Here is a 23,305-nt window from a genome sequence, read left to right as displayed (position 1 = left end):
CCAGGAGCAAGTAACAGTAGGAGAACGCTGCTGCAGTTGCATCCCTGCAAGCAGAAACCATATCCTAGTCCTCCAATCACCCGCCTCTTCCCCTCTTTAAGCGGGCATGTAAGATGTTAAAGGGGAGGGGAGATCATGAAGTCAGAGTTATCCACATTTGTCTACATGTGAAAGTTAATTTGGATCAAGTGGGGTGTGAATTGAAAGCTCAGTGGCTATTCCTAAACAACTCCATGCTCCAACGTACACAGGGAGTTGCTCTGGAGCATCTCAGTGTGCAGACAAGACCAGAGAAACTGCATTCCCCAACCTGTCTCCAGAAGCCCCATATACCTCCTCTTGGGAGGAAGCACACCCAGGCTCCTGAAAGATCCAGAATCCCTCATGCAAGTGGCAAACCCATTTCCTGGCCACATGGCTCAGAGGAGAAAGGCCGAATCCAACTCTGGAACAAACCCCTCGAGTATGAAGGCCCTTTGCAGACCTCCCACCTTCTGCTCGCAGGGCCAGGCACATCTTGACCTAACTCGTTTCACACACACACGCACACACACACACACACAACCCACCCACCCACCTCTGGGCACACTGAAATCACCAAACCAAGCCCCTACCAAAAGATTCCTCCTGTACTGCCCTCCCGGTCCCGGGGAAAAGCAAACGTGAGTCACTTTACAGCAGCTGGCCTGACAGCCATCACAGGCTTGGGAGCAAGAAAGGGGCAGTTCCACGCTCCTGGAAGGGGCGGGGCCTCAGGTCAATGGGGCGGGGCCAAGGGCAGCCAGCTCTTTGCGCCATCTGGAGCACACTGCTGGGCCTACCCCCACCCAGCCCTCGGAAGCCAGGCAGAGTGATGCTCCCACAGCATTCCAAAGAGACGCAGAGCTCCAGCCACCACTGGTGTCGCACAGCAGCAGTGGGTGGGAACTCCAGAGCCCTTTGATACACTGGGCCCCTATACAGCTGCCTTGTTCCTCCCCCTGACCCCCTTGGCAGGCCTGCTTTACAGCGGATACTCATGGCGTTCAGTACATGCCTGGAAGGCAGCTGGACACAACAGGGCCAATCAGGCTGCAAAACCCTCTGTGATAAAAGCCCCCTGCATCCAGAACACCCCAGCGGGAAACAAAACCCAAACAGACCCTGGTTCCACCAGCGACCCACAAAGCATTGGCTCCCCCAGCAGCCAGAGCATGGCACACCTCACGGGCTGGACCCACCGATGCCTTCCCTTCATGACCTCATGCTGTGCAAAGCCCCAGCCAAACAAATGGCTGCGCACCACTGCCAGGTGTTTTGAGAAACCCCAGCATGTCCACATGGGGCTTTGATGGATGAAGGAGGAGCCCGGTGGCTCCTCACCTGGCGCCATCTCTCTCCTCTCTGCTCCAGGGGAAACCTAGAGACCACAAAGCCTTCTCCCCCACCCTCAGAGAGGGCCCCTGAAGCACGGCCACGCTCCAGAGCCTGGCAGAGGGGACCCTGCTCACACTCCAGCAGCCCCACGGCCTGCTGATTGCTCCAAGAGCTTTCAAGAGCTTGTCAGTCAATTGACGCGCTTTGTTTATTCTGAATGGGCTACAATCAACAGCACAGGAGAGTCCTGCAGTGAGACTCTCTGCTAGCAGCTCCCTTGCTCCAGTGCACACCTACAGCACACACACAGGAGAGCACCAACATTCACACACACGCGCCTGCCTCCCTCCAGTCATCCACCAGCTTCACATCCTTTTCCTTCAGAGTGCTCTCAGTAAGCCCCCAGGCTTGGGTGACCCCCCAGGAGAGTTTCAAATGCCACCCAGCTGTTTAGCAGCACATCCATAGCATATGTTTCTACCTGTGGTGCACATGGCAAAATTTATTCCACCCGTGGAAGGAAAAAATTAGAGGGAGCCCTGCTTCAGACCCTGAGTTTTCACAGGTTAATGGGACTTGCTGGGTTTCTCAGTAGGGTTTAAAAAACAACATTCAGCTCTGAAATCCACACCAGTTTCCAATTCCCTAGTTCAATATTTGTTTTTTTCATAAACTGTAATAACAGTTGTCACTTGGAAGTTGCATTTGCCTTGGGCCACTTAGCCTGGTGTGCCAGAGACCATGATCAATTTGATTCTGATCTCAAGCCAGGTTTAACCTGGTGTCAACCAAGTTACTCCCAGTTTGGAGCTAAGCCTGCTGAAATACTCCTGCTCAAGTCTAAAACTGATGTTACAACAGGCAGGAGCGGGAGGCTCTTTGGGCCAGATGCTCACCTGGTGTAGATCAGTCTAGCTGCATTGACGGCATTGATTTATACTAGCAAAAGATTAGCCCCTGCATGTTTTAAAAATATTCTTTTACGGGTTACTAAGTCTTAGATAATTGACAGAGAAATGATGCAATAGACTTTTTGCCATTTCTGCCCTGTCTGTCTTGCGAGCCTGCAGACATTCAAAAAATTCTGAGTTTTTTAAAAATACTGCAGTGTAAGTTACTTTAATTTGCGTTGGGCTTTTTAAGCCTCTAGGGGTCAGAACAACAAGAAGGCCAGTGGCACCCTAAAGACAATCAATTTATTTGGGGGCATAAGCTTTCATGAGACACAACTCACTTCTTTAGACGCTTGAAGAGAAAGCTTCTCACGTCATATTGCTCCAGGAGTTGAGGCTTGAACAAACCACCCAAATAATTTGAGAGTCACAACAAAGTTAGGAAAATGGGCACGGCTGCCCGTTGTTTACTTTTTGCATTTCACTCAGCTCAGGCACTGAAAGCTAGAGCTAAGTGAACATTATCCAAGTATATTATTTGATGAAAACCGTTATTACTCATCAAATGGATAATATTCTTCCTATTGGGTCAGCATTGGGCCCTGCAAGAAGTACACAACAGCTGATTTCTTCAGCTCCCGAAAGGGAACGAAAAACCACTTGTTTTTACATTAAAGAGAGGCTAACTGCTTTCGGAGATACTTGAGTTGCATTTGCATCCCTCTCCTATTAACTAGACTGGTCTGTTTTACTTCTGTTTATCATCTGGCGCACTTAATCTTTCTTTGGCACTAGCCTCATGTTTCTGTATTTGGATTCCCAGTATTGTAAAGCAATGTTCAAGCACAGATTTAAAAAATACAAAAACAAAAACAAACCCTCACCAGTGTTCAGTGAAATTTAAGACAGAATTGACACAGTCTCTGTTTGCATTAGATATTCTAAAGCATCTGTTTCACCACCACCTTTCAGAACCATCCTACACTGATGGCTTCAGATTAAAAGAAAAATTAAAATAAGAAAAATTTCCAGGGCCTGATCCGGCAAACATCTCCGTGATGTCAATGCTCATGGGCGGAAAATGACATAAGCGTGCAAGGCCCTGATCCTGTAACTCTTTACCCACGTGCTACACCAGGAATCAGCCAACCCCTGGCACAGGGACCAAGAGCGCCATGAGAGCTGATTTTCGACAGCACAGGAGGCAGGAGCTCAGCCCCACCCTTCCTCCCCCCCACAGTCAGGAGCTTGCTCAAACCTGTGTGGCATTTGGATGAATAAAAGACCAGCTAATGCTACCACCCATCATCTACATGATAAAGCTCTGCATCTTAATTTATTTGTTAATGAAGCCATTGTAAGTAGGACTATTAGTGACTTTAAAAAGTATCACCGGCACTTGGACCATACACGGAGGTCAAGTGGTCAAATTTCAGCACTCTGCCTTGGAAAGGCTGCTGACCCCTGTACTACAATTGACTCACATGAGTACAGTAGACCCCCAACTTACACGATTTTAACTTACAAAAGAGCAGTCATGTAGCACTTTAAAGACCAACAAAATAATTTATTAGGTGATGAGCTTTCATGGGATGGACCCACTTCTTCAGATCATAGCCACACCAGAACACTCAATATATAAAGCATAGAGGTCCAAAAAGTCTGTTCTGGTATGGCTGTGATCTGAAGAAGTGGGTCCATCCCACGAAAGCTCATCACCTAATACATTATTTTGTTGGTCTTTAAAGTGCTACATGACGGCTTTCTTGTGTTGATGGAATACAGCCTAACACGGCTATCTCTCCGATTTTAAATTACGTGTTTCTTGCAATAACGCAAGTCGAAATCACAAGCGGAGGGGAGCCAGGAACCAGGCAGCAGACTGGCTCCTGGCTTCCCTCTGCTTGCACTGACCAGCACTGCTGCACTGGTCAGTTTCCTAGCTCCCTCCTGGGAGCTGGGAACCAGGCAGCAGACTGCCTCCCCTCTGCTTGTGGTAGCAAGCAAATGAAGGCAGGCTGCGGCTGCCTAGTTCCTGGCTCTCCGCCACTCACAGGAGCAGGGAGCCAGGTGCAGCCCAGGACCAGGGGAACCAAAGGCAGCAGGGCCACTCCCGCACCCGTTCCTGACTTGTGCGAAATTTGACTCACGCGTGGTGGCCCAGGAACGCAGCCTACGCGAAAGTCAGCGGACTACTGCAGTAAAAATGATGAAAGGCATTTTGGGCCCAATTTTTAATCTCACGGAGACCCCACTGAAACCCAAGTGAGTAAAGTTAAGCTTGGGCAGCATCGGGCCCTGCAAGAACTACAGAACAGCTGATTTCTTCAGCTCCTGAAAGGGAACGAAAAACCACTTGTGTTTACATTAAAGAGAGGCTAATTGCTTTCGGAGATACTTGAGCTGCATTTGCACGCCTCTCTGTTAAAGGGGGCCCCCAATTGTGTCAGGTTGTTTGGGGCAGGGGGGAGTGTTGCTTTTTTAAAGAGACACACTATTTTCTATATAATAAACACACAGTGCTCTCCCTCACTTTGCTATTTGACAATTTGTTTGGCAACATATGGGAAGCTCTTGTAAACTGCCGCCTTCATAATGAAACAACAGATGGCAAACACAATCCTCAACATGCAGCACTCAGGGGTTTAATGGGATGCTGAAGCTTCAGGTCTCTGCTGTTAGCGCTCCATGCGGCGTGACCCCTCCAGCTCAGCACCTTGGCTGAGCAGATATTACCCAGCCGCACTCGACGGCAGCTATTTAAAAACTGAAGCAATTTTCTGGTTTATGCACAGAGCTGCTTTTTCTCTTTTGATTGATTGAGCCCAGTTGTCAAGCATTTCCACGCAGTCGCTAAAAAAGAAAAGGTACCCTGGAGGGCACTTAAAGAGCCTGATGAAAAACTTCTAATATGTTTTATTGCAACTTGTACTTCAAAAAGGAAGGGATGACAAAGGGAAAATGTATTTGCTTTGTCTAGTACGCAAGCCGTTGAGCCAGGACCAGTCTCCTTGGCAAATGGATTACAATTAACATCCAGGTAATTACGGCCATTAAAACAACACACCCCCTTGCATCCAGGCACAACAGGAGAAAAATCTCAAGCAGAGCCAGCCTTAATTCCCACCAGGGACATAAGAGATGGTGCTCCTCTCAACTGAGAGCACCCTTAAATTGGGAAAGAAGAAGGAAGTACGACTATAACAGTGAACCTCCCCCCAGCTCTTTCATGGTGCTTTTCAACAGCAGAGCTCCAAGGGTGTTACAAAAGGAAGGCAGTGTCGTTACCTGCATTTTACACAGGCACGGCAGAACAATGACTTGCTTGTGCTCACTCAGCTGACCAACAGCACAGCGAGTAACAGAACGAAGATGTTCCTAAGTCCCAGAGCTGTGCTCTACCCACTAGGCCACACTACATCACGATGACAAAAAGCGAGGCTTGGTGTACGCTAGACCATACAGTTGACTGCAGATAAGCAATTCGAGCCAGGGCAAATGCATAGTGAGAATCGACTATAAGGTCTGTCCTCACTGAGGGAGGTCGACGGGAGTGTTTCTCGCATCAAACTCCCTTACTCCTCTCCATAGGAGGAGAGCAGGGGGTCAACTGCTGGCCCCAGAGCAACTGATTTTGCATATTTTTACCAGATGCATGAAACAGAACTCCGGAAGATCGACCGACCCTGAATGGGTTGATCTCCTGGTAGGTATAGACAAGCCCTGAGACTAAGGATGGGCAGGTGCTTAAGACACAGAATGGGGACTCAAAAGTCTGGGTCCATTTCTCTGCCACAAGCCCCGGCTGGCCTCGTGCAATCAATTTAGGGTGAAAACCTGAAGTCAGTGGCAAAACTCCCATTGGGCCAAGATTTCACCCATCCTCTCTCTGGGTCTGGCTGTCCATGGGCCTGCCCCATGCGCTGTCATTCACCCCAGCGTATTGTGGTTATAAAACACAACTGCTCCGATTCCACTGTCATTGGTGTCAATGGCTCCATGTGACGCAGAGCAACAGTGCACCGCACCGGCTTGGCCTCAGCTCCCCATCTGTAAAATGGGGAGAATGGCTTTCCTTCCGCCCATCTGCTAATGACTGGGAGATTTTAAGGGGGCAGGAATTGTTTCTTCCTATGCATCTACGCAGAACCCAGCACAACAGAGCTCTGACCTGGGTTGGTGCCTCTTAATACTACCCCGCACAATGCAATTAAAACTGATAGCTTGGGAGAAGTTTAGCAGGCAATGTGCTCTGCGCCTCAGTGTGAGGGGAATGACTGGGTGTTCCCCAACAGTGTCACCTCCTGGCCAATGTGATTCTAATATTTCCCTTACCTGAGTCAGCAACTAGGGATAGCTCAGGGGTGTGTGCATTGCCCTGCTCAACAGGGGGTTGTGAGTTCAGTCCTTCAGGGGGCTATTTAGAGATCTGGGGCAAATGCATAATTAAAAAAAAGTCCATCAGGGATGGTGATAGGTCCTGCTGTGAGGGCAGGGGACTGGACTTGATGACCTCTGAAGGTCCTTTCCCGCTGTATGAGACAGGTAGGATTATCTCTATATTTTAGAACTGTGACCCCGGCCCAAGAGGGTTTGGGAGACAGGGAAGGCAGGACAAAGGCTCCCTGGGGGTACAAAGGGTGAGCGGCCCGAGCAGGAGGGGTGCAGATGAGAGCACGGAGGAGCGATCGTACCTTGGCATAGTCCATCAGGTCGTTGCGTCCGCGGAAGCGAGTGTAGAACTCCGGCATCCTCCAGGGAGCGATGATCTGAGGGAAGGGGCAGAGACAGACAGCGGGTCAGCGAGGTTGCCCCTGCGGCATTCTCCAGGGGGAAGCGGCCAACTCCACCGCGTCTCTCCCACAGCGGGCCGTTCCCGAGACTCAGAGTGGCTGGCCCAGCTATGCAGAGATCCTGACCCACAGAGCCCCGGGCAAGCTGACAAGCCAGACAGAACTGCTCTGAGCCAGAGGACTCTCCCCTACAGGCTCAAGCACAGTCATGGGGCTGTGGAGCAGACCTACCTGGCAGAGAGTGGCTGTCTCCTGGTCAGCCATGTCTGGGGCTGCCAGACATTTGGAGGAGGATGGGCCTGAAGGGCAGCTCACCCTGATGAATTCCAGCAGCGCAAGGTCCAGGCACCCATGAGCACCTGCCCTGGCCAGGAACTGAGCGCAAAACACCAGGCCAGAGCACCCTCCGCGCCCCCAGGGCAAAGCGCCATCCTACAGCCAGGCCTGCCTGGTGCGCAGGCAAACTTGCCACCTTCCCCTCCCCCCACAATGCAGCAGCGCCAAGACGGTGCTGCACTGCAAGCCCAAGGAGGAGGCTGCATCTAGGGGTTGACAGAGTTCCAGTTCTACGCCCTGTTCAGCCTTTGTCCCCTTACCGAGGCTGCAGGGCAGGATGGTGGACAGAGCATAGGGACAGAGCGATCGCCGTCTGCCCCATATTCATCTTCCATGCCCCACACGGCCCCAGGATAAAAGCCAGTGTTTTATTGCTGCTGAGCGATGCACACTCTGAAGCAGCGACGAGCACTCAGAGGCTCAGCTTCTCATTGCCTGAATCAGCCAGCACCCTCATTCAGAGCAGGCACCAGAACCTCCCCTCACTTCCAGGGGAGCACCCAGGGAGCCAACCTTCCTCCCTCATCTGTGACGCACTGCTTCAGGTCTCATCTGGCAGGACAACTCCTGCCTCACGCTAGGAGAGCGGATCGGGGTGCAGGTGGGGGCAGGGGAGCAGGACAGGGCACTGAGGTGTTTTGCTCAGAGACAGTAAACGCCAAGAGGAGACCAGCTCACAGAGGAGATTTCTCAACCACCCAGACAGGTTTTTGGGACAGGAATATTCCACACGGCTCGGTCTCCATGCACCCATCACGGGCGCTTTCATGGCTCAGCAACAACGGAACTAAGTCAATCTTTGGAGCTTGTACCTCAGCTGAAGCCTGTTCCCTTTCTGATTCTTCCCCCTCAAACACCAGCCCGATTTCCCTCCACACTCTCCCTCAAACCAGCCACTGTGCTCCTTTTCCTCAGCACTACGTCCGAATCCCAAACAGCACTGAAAAAAAAATCACACTGAACAGCCTCACCACCGGCACACAAACCACCGGGGACTAGTTGCATAAGTCTCACAAAGCAAGGGGTGCAGCAACTGAAGCGCATGCCTCGGCCGTCGGCAGAGATTTCACACCCCCACGCAAAGGCTGAGTAACCCGAGACCTCTCCAAGCTGCCGCTGTAACCCTAACAAGCAGCGGAGTACGCTCGTGGGGAGGGGAAAGTGTCCATTATCACACTAGCGGCTCAAGGCAGCTGCCTTGTTGCTGTTTGTTTCACAGCAATTTGGTGTTTGGGGTAAATACAGGTCAATTAAAGATCATTACGGGCCCCCTCACGTGCCGGAACATCACCTCCAGCAGCTGGCGGCTTTGTAAAGAGAAACTGAGTCGGTGTTAAGAAATAAAACTCCCCACTGCAGATTACCTAGAGACACTGTGCCTTTCCTTTTCCCTCTGTGGGGCTTGTGAACAAGCTGTCAGTGCCATGTAAGGACAGATCCTGCATCCCACATGCATGCTGGGAAGCACCCGTAGGATAAAAGGGCCTAGTGATGAGGCCAAATTCAGAGGCCGTTATGCTCGCGGCATTCAGTGCAGATATTGACCATGCAAGACAATAGGGTTTCCCCTCAGTTTTAGGATGAGGCCCTGAGTGAGGGGCTTTGTGAGCAGTGACTCAGTGGAGTTTGAGGTAGTCAGCAACATCTGCCTTGGGGCAGGGGGGACACTGAAAGGCATCATGAGGAAACCCTTGAAAGTCCACCTCTTTGGGTCTGATCAACACCCAAGCACAGGTGGTTTCTTAAGTCTGCAGAGTTGGAGCCCAACCCCCTACACAGAGACATGGAGGTTCAGTTTTGGCCTGTCTCTATGCAGAATCTTACAACCAGGCTCTTGTAGGAGCACCATGAATGGAGGCAACCAGAAATGTTACAGGAACTCAAGCCAGCTTATTTCAAACTCAGAAAAGGCTGGACACCACAGGTGTGGTCCAGGATTCTGGATGGGAGTGGGACTTAGATTCTATCAAATCTGGCTGCCTAAGCACGACGAAACAGTGCTGGGTCCCTTATTGGATTTCTTGGGTTCCTTGAGAACCCCAAAGCTGAGAGGTAATTGGTGTTCCCCTCTGTCCACTACCAATAAAATAAGGGCTTCACAGACCCCACAAAGCCAGTGTTTCTTAAACTACGTTCTGCAAAACACTGGTGTTCTGTGAACAACTCGCAGGTGTGCCATGAACATTTGGAAAAATAATAAAAATATATATTTTCTGTCATAAAACCAGCTACAATGCTACTTCTTCATTGCTATGATACCTGATTAAACTACTTTCTTTTGTTTTTTCTCTATATGATGCCGCCTTTTTTTGACTGACAACTATTTTTTCCCCAAAGAAAACCTTCATAGGTGTTCTGTGGTCTCAAAAGTTTACCAAACACTGCCCTAAGCAATTCTGCACAATACGCTAACTACAGCAACTCCAAATGTAAGTGCTTTTCAACCCAGATTTGAAACTGGGTGGGCGGGACAGTTGGGCATTTATATTTTTCCATTGTGCTTTGAAGAATCAAATCAAAAAACTGAATTTTCATTAATTTTCAAAACAATCTTTGTAAAAGTTTTTTTTTCCCCCAACTTTTCCCACTCCCCCTCCACTTTCTGAAGGTGTAAATAACAAAATACTTTTCATTTCTGTTGTTGAAACTGGGAAATTTCAGAAGAAGCAAACAAACACTTCTAGTGGGGGGTGTGGCAATTCCCCCTTCTCCCCCTGCAACTGAAAAGTGGTTCTGAAGTAAAATGTTTTGACCGGATTGAACCCATGCAGGCAGCAGTGCAGGCGGAGGGAGCCTTGCGAAGGGTACTCATTTCAAAGCTTTGCCACTGGCCAGCACAATGTAAAATAAGGGCGTCGCTCCATCTCAGAGAAAGGGTGGGCAACAATGTTCTCCGGGCCACCGACAGAGGCGTAGAGCATAAAGAGAGAAACTCTCTCAGGCTCCAGCAATTCAAAACAGCCTGGTGCTCCCAGCTGCTGCTGCTAGTGTGGCAAAGGTGGAGGCTGGAGCCCTGAGCAGGGTTCCCTCTAATTTTTTATATTTACGGGCAGAATAAATTTTGTTGTTGTTTGCACTGAGGCACGTGAGACATGCACCACAAGTAGAACCACATGCTGCGGGCTGCGGACGCTCTGCTCATCAGCCGGGTGGCATTTGAATCTCTCCTGGGTAGCCGCCCAAGCACTCAGCTTACAGGGAGCGCTGGCCCCAGGCCTTTTAGTGGGCAGTGCACTCCAGCGGCACTTCAGGCTGACCAGGTGGCAGGAGGGCAGTACTGAGGGCTGACTGACCCAGCACTATTCTTTCTGGGGGTACAGAGCTGGCCGCTCCCCAGGGTCCTGGCAATTCTGTCACCCCTGTTTCTGGCCCTTCCAGCCTCTGCAAAGCGGGACTTGCAGAGACATAACAGACCCTTGTGCAGAGGGAGAAGCAGGCAGCCGGATGTGAGACCCTCTCCCACCCCAGTCAGATATCCCAAAAGGAGCCTCTGACATGGCCACGCTTGGCAATGCTGCCATCTGAACGCCTTACCTTGATCTGAGGGCACAGGGCGTAACAGGTGAGCTCAAATCGAACCTGGTCATTTCCCTGAAACAAAACAGAAGGAGGTTAAGGACGGCCGTGGGGCCTGGCTGAGCCTCATCCCTTCAGTTCAGCCTTGGTGGGAAAGGCCATGATCTTGGGCCGTTCCCCTACCCCGCACCAGAAGTGTATGAAGAAGGCAGCCCGCATGGCACTACCCCGTTGCCCCCCACTCTGAGCTGAGGTTTGGTCTTTGCCCCAGCCGGGTATCCCTGATGGGGCTGGTCCAGGTTACACACACCATCTCCAGGGGCTCCGGCTTGACAGGCGAGGATGTGAGAATGAGAGAGTCTGGCACAGTCAGTAACGCCACGTGGGTTTCCCAGCCCGTGGCAAGAGCAAGCGAGGGGGCCAGTCACCAACACCTTCCTTGGAGAGGCCCATGGAGGACAAAGCCCAGCAGGACCCAAGGGGTGGGGTTGAAGGGAAGAACTGCGAATGTCTCAGTGGGTCAGATCCTCAGCGGTACCAGCATCAACTAATGGAGGGTCTGACCCAACTCCTCTGAATCGTCTGCTCCCGTATTGGCGTGAAACAGAGAGAAAAGCTTTGCTGGTTTGGATTGATGACGGAAAACTACAAAGCTGGAAATGTTTCCTGCAGGCCTAGCACATGTGAAGTCATTATTGGAAAGGGAAAAAAACGTGAATTAGGGAGTCGCTGCCCCCACCCCCTGATACTTTCTGGCACAGCGGCTAATGGACAAGTAGCCCCTAAGCACACCACTGTCAGAGCCGCCGGAGAAACCCAGACAGTGTCGGTGTCAAATTAACGTCCCCTCTCTGAGAGCTCTCCATCTGTTTCAGAATGACTGGAGGAGGCAAATACTGGCTGAGTGCCATGTCACAGCCATACCGCCTCGTGCCAAGCCCAGGGCAGAGCTGGGAAAGTCAGATACAGCCTCACAACTGTGTGCATTGGAACATGGATGTGTAAGTCCATCTTCTGCCATAGCACCCAGTCTCTCAACAGAAGATGCCATCTAATTCCATTTCATAATCCTAGGGGTCTGCTACAATCTCGCAGCTAATCGGTGGCTGCTCAGGCCTTCGAGTAGCCCTATTCTGTCCTTCAGAACTTCACCCCAAAAGCAGGGATGAGCAGTTCTGGTTTCCTCCACTAGAGGGCAGTGAAGTAGACCAGCATCTTATCCATGATGCTAGTTAGCTGATGCCGCACAGGCTTTCCTTGCATTGCGCCCTGAAGCTGTCCATGGGTGGGCACAGGTAGATGAGGGCCCCTCACCTGAGACTGGTGCTCCTGTGCAAGGGCAATGCTGAAAATCTGCCCTGAAAGGACGTGCTGCTCCTAGACCAGGGATCTGCAACCTGCAGCTCCGGAGCCCCACGCGGCTCTTTCTTTGTGGCTCCCACCATGATAATTACAAAGTTGGAAAAAAAAAAAAAACCAAACCAAACCACCTTCCTGATTATGTTCCATAAATGGTGAACATCTAAAACCCCAGAAATGAACAACTCATAGCAAAAGAGCAAATGAGATGTGATTTCAAAACGCTGACTAACGCACAGCATCCTCCAGAGAGAGAGAGACGGCTCGAGAGTGAAAGTCAGGAAGCCAGCGGTACAAACACACACGTAAAATGTGAGGAGACAGAATATGTAAAAATCTTGTGACCGTCCTGCAGTAAACATGTATCACATCACAAACCACTGTGTGTGTGCTGGTCTTAAAAGAGGGGTTACAACAAGTGAGGTTTGGCGTTATTTAAGGACCCTTTTGTATTTGTATGCATTACAGCTCTCGAATTTTTAATTTTTTTTACTGAATTGGAAAAAAATGGCTCTTCTGGTCACCAAACCATGTCCTAGACCACTCGGGGCTTTCACACAGGTAGCTAGCTTGAGATAATCCCAGCTGTGAAAGACATTGAAAACAGAGGGTGTGTCTCCAGGAGGAAAATTTACCAGCACTACTATTTGGCTACGATTCACAGTGGGCACAGTCTTTATATGGAACAGGAACTATCTTTGTTTGGTTTGGCTTGAACCAATTCCAAATCCTTACCCTGGCAGAGCAATGCTAGCGAATTTCCCCATGTAGACAACCCCTGAGACAGAGACTCCACCGTTAACTCACGGTCTAAGGGTAGAGCTATCCATAGCGGGAGATCAACCTGGTCAGGACCAGTCTCCCGGGGTTCGATTTCGCACTCCTAGTGGGGGGTGCGTTAAATCGAACCATCAGGGCTTGACAGTCAACCCTGGTACGTCTCATTACCGCGAGGAGTAAGGGAGGCCGACGGCGGAGTTTCTCCCATCGACTTCCCTCGGAGAGGACAGCCAGATCAATTGAACTTAGATACATCAGTTCAAGCTATGCAATTGTCATAGCTGGAATCACTTTTCTGGGATTGACTTTCAGGTCTAGTGTAGACCTGGCCTATGCATCTTAACTTTATCCCGATGCAGTGGCTTCATCCCGATCAGCACCAGCATCCTACCTGGACAGCATGACTGGAGAGCACCAAAATGTTCTGATCAGTGTAGGCCAGGCTGCAGCCCGGGGCTGGAAACAGCCTTTATACGCATCTAGGCAGCAGCAGCACCCAGAGCACAATGGGGTCATTTCACACAAAGGCCTAGTTTTCCATGTTACTTTTCCAAATGGGCGGCGCGCCCCACATGCCCCAAGCCCTTTGCCAACCAGGCCCTTTGGTGTTATGGGCAGTCACATGCAGCTGCAGTCGATTGGCTCTAAACCAGGACTACCCTTGGTTTTTTCCCCCCCACACAAGCTTAGGCCCTAATCAATCCACCAGTCTGTGAAGTGCTCCAGGACTCCTCCTGGGTTTCATGGATACAGCCAATGGGGTGATCCTTAGCAGCCCAGGCAGGAGTGATGGCTGATGGTTTGGTGGATCTGGGCGCCCGGATGCAATGGCTGCTTGCCAGTGCAGGACATCCCTGGACAGGACAGCCCGACAAGGCCAGGTGCGCTGGAGAGGGAGGCCTGGAGCAGCTCTGGGAGCTATGAGAGTTTGTAAGGGGAGAAAAGTGCCAATTTCCATGAACACTGCAGACGAACAGGGCACCCCCCTCCTCCCTCAATTCGGGCACCCTGGCTACATTCGCTGCTGGGCTAAGGAGCCCCTGGGGGCTGTTACATGCACATGCATAGACCCCCGCCCTCATTTCCCTTACAGGCCCAAAACAAGTCCATCTGGTCCCAAGGCAGGGTGCTGCAGATGGTGTACATTAAAGATGCTGGAGGCCCTGCTGCTGTCTCAGCCGGGGCTGGCATGCTCCCGGGTCGAGTTACTATCCCTCGCCCCTGCTCCCTGGCTGAATGGAGCAGAGGGGGGGTGGGGGCATTAGAGGCTTGGCAGCAGCTCAGGGTGCAGCTTCTTTGCTGTCTGCAGCTGCTGGCGGAGGTCTGTGCCCAGCCCAAGAACAGAGGTGACACCTGAATGGTGGGAAGGGAGGCGCGCCCGTGCAGAGGGAAGGGATTTCTCCCGAGGTGCCAGGCCGCTCCAGCACTCCCTCTGGCCAATGGCTGAGAGGGGAAGAGACGGCTGGTTCTTCTCTCTCTCACACACACGCGCGCAAAGGGAGACCCCCCCCCCCACCAGCAGAAGCACACGGCTCCTTCAGACCTGTCTCCAACACTCACAGCAACAGGGGCTTCAATCACAGAACCTGGCACCTCCCTAGGGCAGGCACAAGGCTGGAGGAGTCACTCTGCCCCACTGGTGCCCAGCACAGGAGCAGCAGTGATTTGAGAGCCTTTATCCCCAGGCTCAGGAGTACAGCAACCCCTCCTTACCCCAGCCACACACCCCTTATCCCCACCATCTTTTCCCACCTCGTCCCACCCCCTGCACCTCTTCCCTGAAGCCCTCCCTTCCCTGAGGGTAGGTCTACACAGCACAGTTATTTGGAAATAACTATCCTAGAGTCTAATTATAGAAGCTAAATCACTTCAAAATAACCACCCCTTCCACAGGACAGTTGTGCTGCCCTTTGCAGGCCCCCCACCAAAGTGCAGGGCCTGGCCTGGGGCTGCCCCCCTGAACCAGCTCTGCTTATCACACTACCTGAGCCAGTATAAGCACAGGGAACATTCCTAGCTCTTCTGCAGCTTATTTGCTTCTAAAATATCCTGCAGCAGTAGGATCCCCAGGTGAACGATTGCTACTGTGCCCCTCAGTCAGATTAACTATGCCCCACCCAGTACTGGCTGGGGGTAGCACCGCTGACGAGGATCTGGGGTCACGGTGGCTCACAGCTTGACACCCGGCAGGGCAGTGGTGAAAAAGGTTCAGAGCATGCAGGGGTGCATTAACAGGAGTGTTGTGTGTAAGGAAGGGGAGGGAATTGCCACACTCCACTAGGCACAGGTGAGCACAATGTCCAATTCTGGGCCCCACTCCGGAGGAAGGAAGCACATAGCTTGGAGAGACTCCAACAGAGAGCAGCAAAAATGATAAGAGTGTTTGCAAAGCCATCCTCTAAGGAAAGGTTAAAACCACCAGGCATATCTGGCCGTGAGAAGAGAAGATTTAGGGGGAACCTGCAAACAGACTTCAAATGTGCTCAGCTGGACAGGAAGAAGACAGGGATCAGTCCTTCTCCTTGGCCATTGCAGGCAGGACAAAAGTAATCTGCAGCAAGGGAGATTTAGAAAGCTGGAAAGTTTTTCGTAACACCAAACCCTGAAGGCAGGTTTGCTTTGTCCTGTAAGGTCTATTCCAGCCCTGTGTGGCTTTGATCCTTTCCAGAATCCCTTCACTTCTCTGCAAGCCCCCAAGGCCTGATACCCCCATGGGCTCTCCCAGCTGGGGACACCACCTGCAGAATTTGAACATGAATCCAGTTTGGAAGCAAAGCATTTTTATAATGGCCGCTCGGCAGGAGCAGCCTCCAGCCCATTCTGGCACCCAGTCTCTTGTCATATAACACTTTGCACAGAGGCTCCCCGCTGACCCGTGGCACACACGCCGAGAGGAGCAGGAATTGCACCAAGCAGGTGCAGGGGGTGGGGTGGGTGTCCCCATTTGCGTGGTGTGTCCTTTGTTGCAATTCACCACCGGGGTTTGTTAGGCCAAGAGCGGGAAAGCAGCTCCTAGACGAAAGGAGAATGGAGAAATTCCAACTTGTTCTCCATTGGCAAGAGAGGGGCAGCTCAAACTTGGCTTACGTGGGCAGCTTCTCTTGCTGAGATGCACCCGTCCTGTGGTCTCTGTCTGCCTCTGCTGGGCAATCTCTGCATGGAAAGTCCCTGGGAGGGTCCAGGCGCTAGCGGCACCTGCCTTCTGCCTTTCAGTGCAGGTTTCAAGCCCCCTCTAGCGGTCAATGCTGGCCAGAGAGCTTTCCCAATCTGGTATTCACATCTCTGCCCCCTCTCCAGGCAGCAATGCAGCCAAGAGAACACCGCTGTCCAGCTAGCAGGTCACACCCAGCCACCCCTGTGCACAGGGAGAGAACAAAATGCCTCCACCCCGGGATCAGACTCCTCCTACTGCATGGGAGCGAAAGACCAGCCACAGTCTAGACTGAGGCCAGGGGTTTTGCAACAGCTCCATGGGACGGCAGCATCACATACAACACCTAGAACCTTTCATCAGGCAACCTCAGAGCGCAGTACAATGGATGGCAGTATCATTAACCCGATTAGCCAGTTGGGGAAACTGAGGCCCCGAGCGGCCTCACTTGCTCACAGTTACACAGCGGACGAATGACGTAGCCAGAAACAGGCCTTCTGAGTCCCAGGCCTGTGCTCTATCCACTAGGCTACACCATGCATCAAAAGAAACCTTTGGGCTCCCTACTAATCTCCCACTGGCGTTTCTGCACAACGTGACTGTTTTCACCCCTGCAGAGCACAGGGCATGCTTTAACCCTGCATCTCTAAACCTCACCGTTACATTGCACCTCCATATTTTTAATGGGGGGGGGAGAAAAAAAAAAAAAATCGGTCTTTGACTACGACTAAGCATAACAAACATCCTTTATGCAAATTGGGGCATGTAACCCATCCTTGCAGAGCTTGTAATCCCCTGACTTTACATTCTATATGTGTGCCTGCATCATTCTGCTACAGAAAGTTAGAATTCTGAAGTATAAACCCCTTTCCCTCTCTAGATATGCTAATGAAGGCTATTAGCAGTACTCAAGGCACTTAATGGCCTAGTGCCCAAGATAACGATTGATAAATAGTCTTGTTTACATAGCCCTGTAAACTTGGACTATGGTTGGTCCCACCAAGACAGGCAACCCATACCATCCAGTGCTGGAATTCATCTTGAACTCTGTACTTTTCCACAGGGGTGAATGGATGGATCACAGAGATCCCCTTGGGATTGTCACCTGTGGGAATGATCATGGACCTGAGCCTGCCTAGCTGAACCACAGCATCCCACCCTGGGGGCACTCTAGGTAAGGAATGGGAAGCAAACACTGATAGTCTTCAGCTGGCTTCATTAACGGCTCCCCACCCAGACAAGATACATGAAAACACTCAGAAACTAAAGAACTCTAAAGAGCAGGAGAGAAGATGCTAGACCTCGGTCAGGGAAAAAAAAAAAAAAATCAGCTTTGGCCTGAGAAGGAATTTACCTGACGCAAGAACTAGGGTGAGAAATTCTGATTTGAAACAACTTCTCCGAGTGTATGAGGCTTAGCTGGCACGTTTTATTTTATTTTGCTTAGTGACTTACTTTGATCTGTCTGTCATCACTTGTGACCACTTTTATATCTCATAAAATAAGTTAGGCTTATTACCAAGCTGTGTGTAATTGTTATGCGGGTGGGGGTGGGGCAGCAGATGTTTGTCTTTCACTGATGAAGAGGGCAAACACCTTAGGAGCTCGCTCTGGCTAAACTGTGTGCATGGCGAGATGTATTTATTTGGGGCTTGGGTCCAACTGGAGCTGTGTACCAGGTGTTGTGTCAAGTCCCTGTGACTGAGCCTTTCCTGAGCAGAGCTGTTCTTAGTGTTACTCTGCTGCAGGCTCTGATCCCAACTCTGCCTTTCTGGGGGAGATCAGAGTGGCTAGCTCAGGACAGATGACAGGGCACCCCAAAGAGCAGGTAGGCAGGCTCAGGCCAATGGCTGGACAGTCCCCAGGGGATCTCTGTGACCCCATCCCTCCCACTGACCTCAGCACCCGTTTCCCTGAGCAGCAGGGGAGAGCGTGAGCCATTCTTCCTCTCTCTCAGCCTCTCAGAGCACCAAAACCAGGGACTGCTTTGCAAACTACACTTGGGCCAGTCCATGCGGCAGGACAGGCCCTTCACTACACTGCCATTCCTCCGGACTTCCCCAGCTGGCCTTGCACACTCACAGTGGCCCCAGTATTGTAGCTAGCACACCACCCCACATCTCCCCACCCCCTTTTGTAACAAAACTCTTCCCAGCGCATGGATTTGTGCCATGAATTTTCTGCCTGAGCTCTACAAGGCTGGCAAGGCCTGGGGAGTCCAGGGTGCATCTTCAGCCTCTGCTGTGCAAAGGCAAGGTTTTTTAAGTTTCTAACTTGGGGGGGGGGGGGTGTTTAAAAAAAAATCCAATACTTCCAGGGCTGCTTTCGACCCAAATCAGGCTGAACAAGTGAAATACCAACAAAGGGATGAAATTGCAACGAGGCACTGCAGGTAGCCACAGACCAAGCTGACACAAAACACTGCTATTGCGTTCAACAAGCCAGGACAGCTCCTCCATTTTGGTTTGGATATTTACAAGGAAAGTTCCCCAACCAGTGCTAATAACAGAAGGTGGAAAAGTGCCCCCAGTCAAGAGCCTGAAAGCAGTGACTTGCTCTGAGATCTCAGGCAAAGCATGTTTGTGCCTCAGTTTCCCCCTCTAAACAGATGTGTTTGTGGCCGGAGGGTGGGTGGAAGGAAATGTCTATCTCTGCCTCACAAAGGGGCAGAGGGGGCTCATTCATTAAATCTTTGCAAAGCACCTGGAGGTCTTTAGAAGGCAGGTGCTGAGTGTTTATCACCACTCTTATAGACCCATGGAAGGAACCAGCAAGGGACTGGGTGCTACCACACTGCAAAGCTCAGGGATGTGCTGGAGCAGCGTGACAAGCTTCAGAGCCAGTTGGTCATTGCTGTTTAAGGAAACCCACATTCCCAGGCACCCAAAGCCCAGCCCAGCTGCCAGGCGACTGGCCATTCCCTTACCTTCCCTGTGGCTCCGTGGGAAACAAACTGGGCCCCCTCCTTCTGGGCGATTTCCACCTGCTTCCGCGCAATGCAAGGCCTAGCCAGCGAGGTGCCCAGGAGATACCTGTCCTCATACAGGGCATTAGCTTGGACCGCTGGCCAGATAAACTCCTCCACGAACTCTGTGCACACGTCTTCGATGTAAACCTGCACCGCAAAGAGACAGTCTTAAGCCATGAAAGTGGTCCAGGGCTCCTGCCAGGAAAGGGTGTTGCTGAGAGGGCAAAAGAGACATTTATTCAGCAGAGAAAGCATCCCGGAGGAGCAGGATCCTGCTCCAATCACTGGCTGCTGAGGTCTTCCATCAACTGCATCTGAGTAATGTCCCAGAGACAAAGAGCCAAGTTTATGGAAGGAGAAGCATTGCCGACTTCAGCTGAGGACGAGAGCAGCCCAGTGTCACCAAGGACTCAACCATCTCCCCTTTTCTAGGGGCTGGTGAAAGGGTCTAGAACAATTCTAGAAGCCAAAGCCCTTTTTTCTAGCTCGAGGACAGACACCTCCTGCCAGTAGCATGTTTCCCTGTGCTACCTCCCTGGCCTGGAGGTAAACCAGGGGCACAGATAGAAAGGCTCTGTAGCTGATCCACCAACCCTTGGACCTCCAGTCCTGCAATGACTGCTTCTCCTTTGTATGGGAAAGAACATGAAGAAAAAAAGAGGGCAAGAACCAGGGAAGTGAGAACCAGAAAAGAACAATACCAAAGCGTGGTTGTGAGGAGGGTTATGAAGAGCTGCAGAAACAAAGGAGACACAGCGAGCTGGGGAAAGACACAGGCTCGGGGAAGCTGGCTTGGCACAATTGTGTCTTTGCATCTAGGATGTATTGGTGGTTTGGTTATTTAGTGAGGGAAACCTCTGAACAGGTTTCTGCTCTGGGAAGGCACCATGCCAACCCGGCCATAGGCCGGAGCTGCCCACGTTATTCTGAAAAACTGGCAGCTAAGCAGCTCCCAGAGGCAAAGCTCTGAGCTTATGTATGTAATGGAGCCAGAATTCAGGTGCCAGTTCCCCAGGTGTATGTGTGATGTATGTGCAAAGTGGGGGGCAGGAAAATTCATAAGGGGGGGGTCACAGCACAATTGGCTGCTGGGTCTCAGGCTCATTCAGCTCATTAGAAATGTTGGAGTGTGTGTGTGTGTGAATTCACATTCATATGCCGATTAGTGAAGTCCTTACATGCTACAGACTTATTTTCGTCCACGTGCCAAAAGGGTTTTGTCATATGACCACAGCTGAAGTTTCCATCGGTTTGGATGACACTGGGCAGGTTGCAGGGCCCTGCTAACTGCAGGGACGAAAAGTGGGGCCCCATGTAAAACGTTTGCTCAGCCCTGCTGCAAACACTGCTCATGTTCGTGAGCTGTAGGGGCGGCATAAGGACACAGGCCCAGGGACAGAGCTATACCTGGGAGAGGCAATAGGGTTTGCATTACCTTTCTGGCTCCCAGAGCTAGAGCCTTCCTTCTTGCCTCTTCAAAGTCCTCGTTTTGCCCAATGTTGGCCTAGAAGTAAAAACGAGAAAGGGATTGAACTGCAGGCCCAGTGCTGTCAGCTGGCACCCTCCTCCCCACCGCTGCCACCAGGGGCCATCAGCCCTGTCCCCTGCCCTCCCCAGGCACTAGTGGCAAGTGTCAAATACGTCAGGGCATGAAGGAACCCAGTCATTTGGGCTCCTGCTGTAAAAGGGGGAAGGAATCCCTGTGGGCAGCAGGCTACAGAGATTGGAATGCAGCTCAACCTGGCCTTCTAGCCGTGCTTTCCCCAGTCGTTCCGACACAGCTGTACTGAAGTGGGGACCTGGCCTGCCAGGGGTCCCACAAGCTGCACACTGACAGCTGCCCTGCTCGGGAGACCCCGAGGTCACCAGACACCCTGCGGGGAACGGCATTCACCTCGGGAACCATCTGAAGCGAGTCACCTGCACGGTGGGAAAAGCCAACACACGGTAACAGGGCTTCCTGTGCCCCTTACCACTGGCAAACTCAGCTGACTGGTCCCCTGAGCAGGATCAGACTGCCGCGCTACTGAAGCCCACTCAGAGTAACGTTCATTGATCCGCCAGGTGCTGCCACATCACATCTCCAGCACACCTCCGCTCCTCCCTCTCCTGCTGCCCCTCGGCCGCCCAGCAGCCACCTAACAGCAGCCCTCCCGCCAGCGTTAGAGAGACACAGGACCCCCTGAGCTGCTCAGGTCAGGCCTGCTCCCCTGGCCCACATCCTGCTGCCCTTTCCCTCCCCAGAGCATGAGAGGAATTGGTTGGTTTCGAGTCACTGCTCCATTGGCTCAGCTCCTTTTAACAAGGGTCTCGCTCTGGCTGTCTAAGTGACATAGTCCTTGGCTAAGTCCTTCCCACTTGGGGATGCTGGAAGTCCAGCCATCCACCCCCGGCTGGGCAGTGTCTCTACTCCTTAGCACCAGCCCAGCAGCTCTCACTCCAGCACCACCAGGCTGATGTTCCAGCTCCTCAGTGGGCCCATTTTATTACATTGAAAACAATGGCTCAGGAATGGGCCATGTCCCCTTTGGCCACTGCATGTGCCTGCTGAGCAGAATCTTAACAGCCAGCCAATGTTTAACCAGGTCTGGCAGCTGGGTCAGGGCTGCAGCCTCAGCTCAGCAGAAATAAAACACCCAAGGAAGAGCACCATGCGCCCACCCCAGTGCCACCTTCCCCGTACTAACCCTGCCAGGCCCCAGCAAAGGCTACACGGGGGCGGGAAGGAATCAGTTCTGTTGGGGAAATTTCAGAATACTGACATGTTTTCTGTTCCAAAACAGAACAATTTTTTCCTGGCAAAAAACAAAACAAAACACCGAAACTGGGAAAAACATTCATTGTGGGACAATGGAAGCTGTCCATTCCCGTTTCGGCCTCTTAAAAGCGTTTTGATTTCTCTTTTTAAAAAGGAATTTCAGCCTGAAAAATTGCTGCAAAACCAAAGAGTCACAACATTCCGTCCCCAAGTGACCAAAAGGCTTCGCTTCGAAATTTCATCATTCTTTTAAAGTTTCCATTTGGACACAAATGGGGTTTCACTGAAACAACGTCACTTCAGGCCAGTTCTAGCTAGTTCCCCTGCATCACAATAGCCTGGGCAGCTCACCCTGAAACTGGACAGGCCCAGGCTGGGCAGCCAGAGGTGACTGGTGCAGGGATTCCAAGGGGATATTGGCCTTCCTCGTGATCCACTCCTGCCCTCTCCTCTCCCCGTGAAAGCACGACAGAGCTTCTGGTGAGTACGGGGGGGGGCCCTCCCTCGCTACTGGAGTGGTGCAGCCCAAGAGAGTCAGGGAAGGAGCGGGACCTCCCTCCCTCCCCCAAAGCAGCACAGTACTGATAGTGAATGTGGGTTTGGGGGGGCGGGGCGAGACACTAACAAGTGCATGTGGCCCCCGGGCACCTCCATGCGTCACCAGCTGAGCCCTGCAAATCACTGGCTCCCATGACATTTCTGAGAGAAAGAAGAGGGATTTTTAAAACCATGTCATGATTCTGTCCCTCAAGGAGCCCGAGGCCTTGAAAGGGAGTCATCTCCCCACTGTTGTGGGGAAGACAGTCCCCCCGGGGGCCCTGGCTGTGCCTCATGTCTGCAAAGCAGAGACAGCAAAATGGCAGTTTTCTGACAGCCCCTGCTGTTTAGCTGAGTGCAGAAAACCCCACCCCGGGGGGCAGCTTTTCAAGCCAGTCGCACAGAACCTGCTTCACCCACCTGACAGAAATGGACTAGACCAGGGGGGCAGCAACCCCTGCACAGAGTGGCACATGAGCCGATTTTCGCCAGTATGTGAGGCGGGAGCTCAGCCCCACCCCTGCTCCGCCATGCAGCCCGGGGATTAACAAAAGACCAGCTCATGATCCTAACCACCGCCTAAATGGTAAAGCTCTGCAGCTTCATGAGCTTATGATGAACTTATTCATCATTGATCTAGAGAAAGGGGAAAGCAATGAGGTGACAAAATTTGCAGATGACACCAAACTGTTCAGGATAGTCAAAACCAAAGCACACTGAAGAACTTCAAAAAGATCTCAGCAAACTGAGTGATTGGGCAGCAAAATGGCAAATGAAATTTAACGTGGGTAAGTGTACGGTAATGCGCATTGGGGAAAAATAACCCCAGTTATACATACAATATGATGGGGCAAATTT

The 23,305-nt window shown here is 51.7% G+C and overlaps 1 protein-coding gene across 1 annotated transcript in view; it reads right to left on the bottom strand.

Moving 5' to 3' along the window:
* ASS1 (argininosuccinate synthase 1) overlaps window positions 1-23,305 on the bottom strand; it is a 94,105-nt gene that overhangs the window by 54,556 nt on the left and 16,244 nt on the right. The window contains exons 4-7 of the mRNA XM_075015290.1: window positions 20,588-20,656; window positions 19,111-19,299; window positions 10,913-10,969; window positions 6,944-7,018 (exon numbers count right to left, since the gene is read on the bottom strand). Of these exons, the coding sequence (XP_074871391.1) occupies window positions 6,944-7,018; window positions 10,913-10,969; window positions 19,111-19,299; window positions 20,588-20,656 (390 nt within the window). The remainder of the gene's footprint in view (window positions 1-6,943; window positions 7,019-10,912; window positions 10,970-19,110; window positions 19,300-20,587; window positions 20,657-23,305) is intronic.

Source organism: Carettochelys insculpta, chromosome 21 (assembly GCF_033958435.1).
Source record: "Carettochelys insculpta isolate YL-2023 chromosome 21, ASM3395843v1, whole genome shotgun sequence".
Lineage (NCBI taxonomy): Eukaryota > Metazoa > Chordata > Testudines > Carettochelyidae > Carettochelys > Carettochelys insculpta.
The sequence above is the reverse complement of the archived record's forward strand: the minus strand, read 5'-3'. Positions and strand labels throughout refer to the sequence as shown.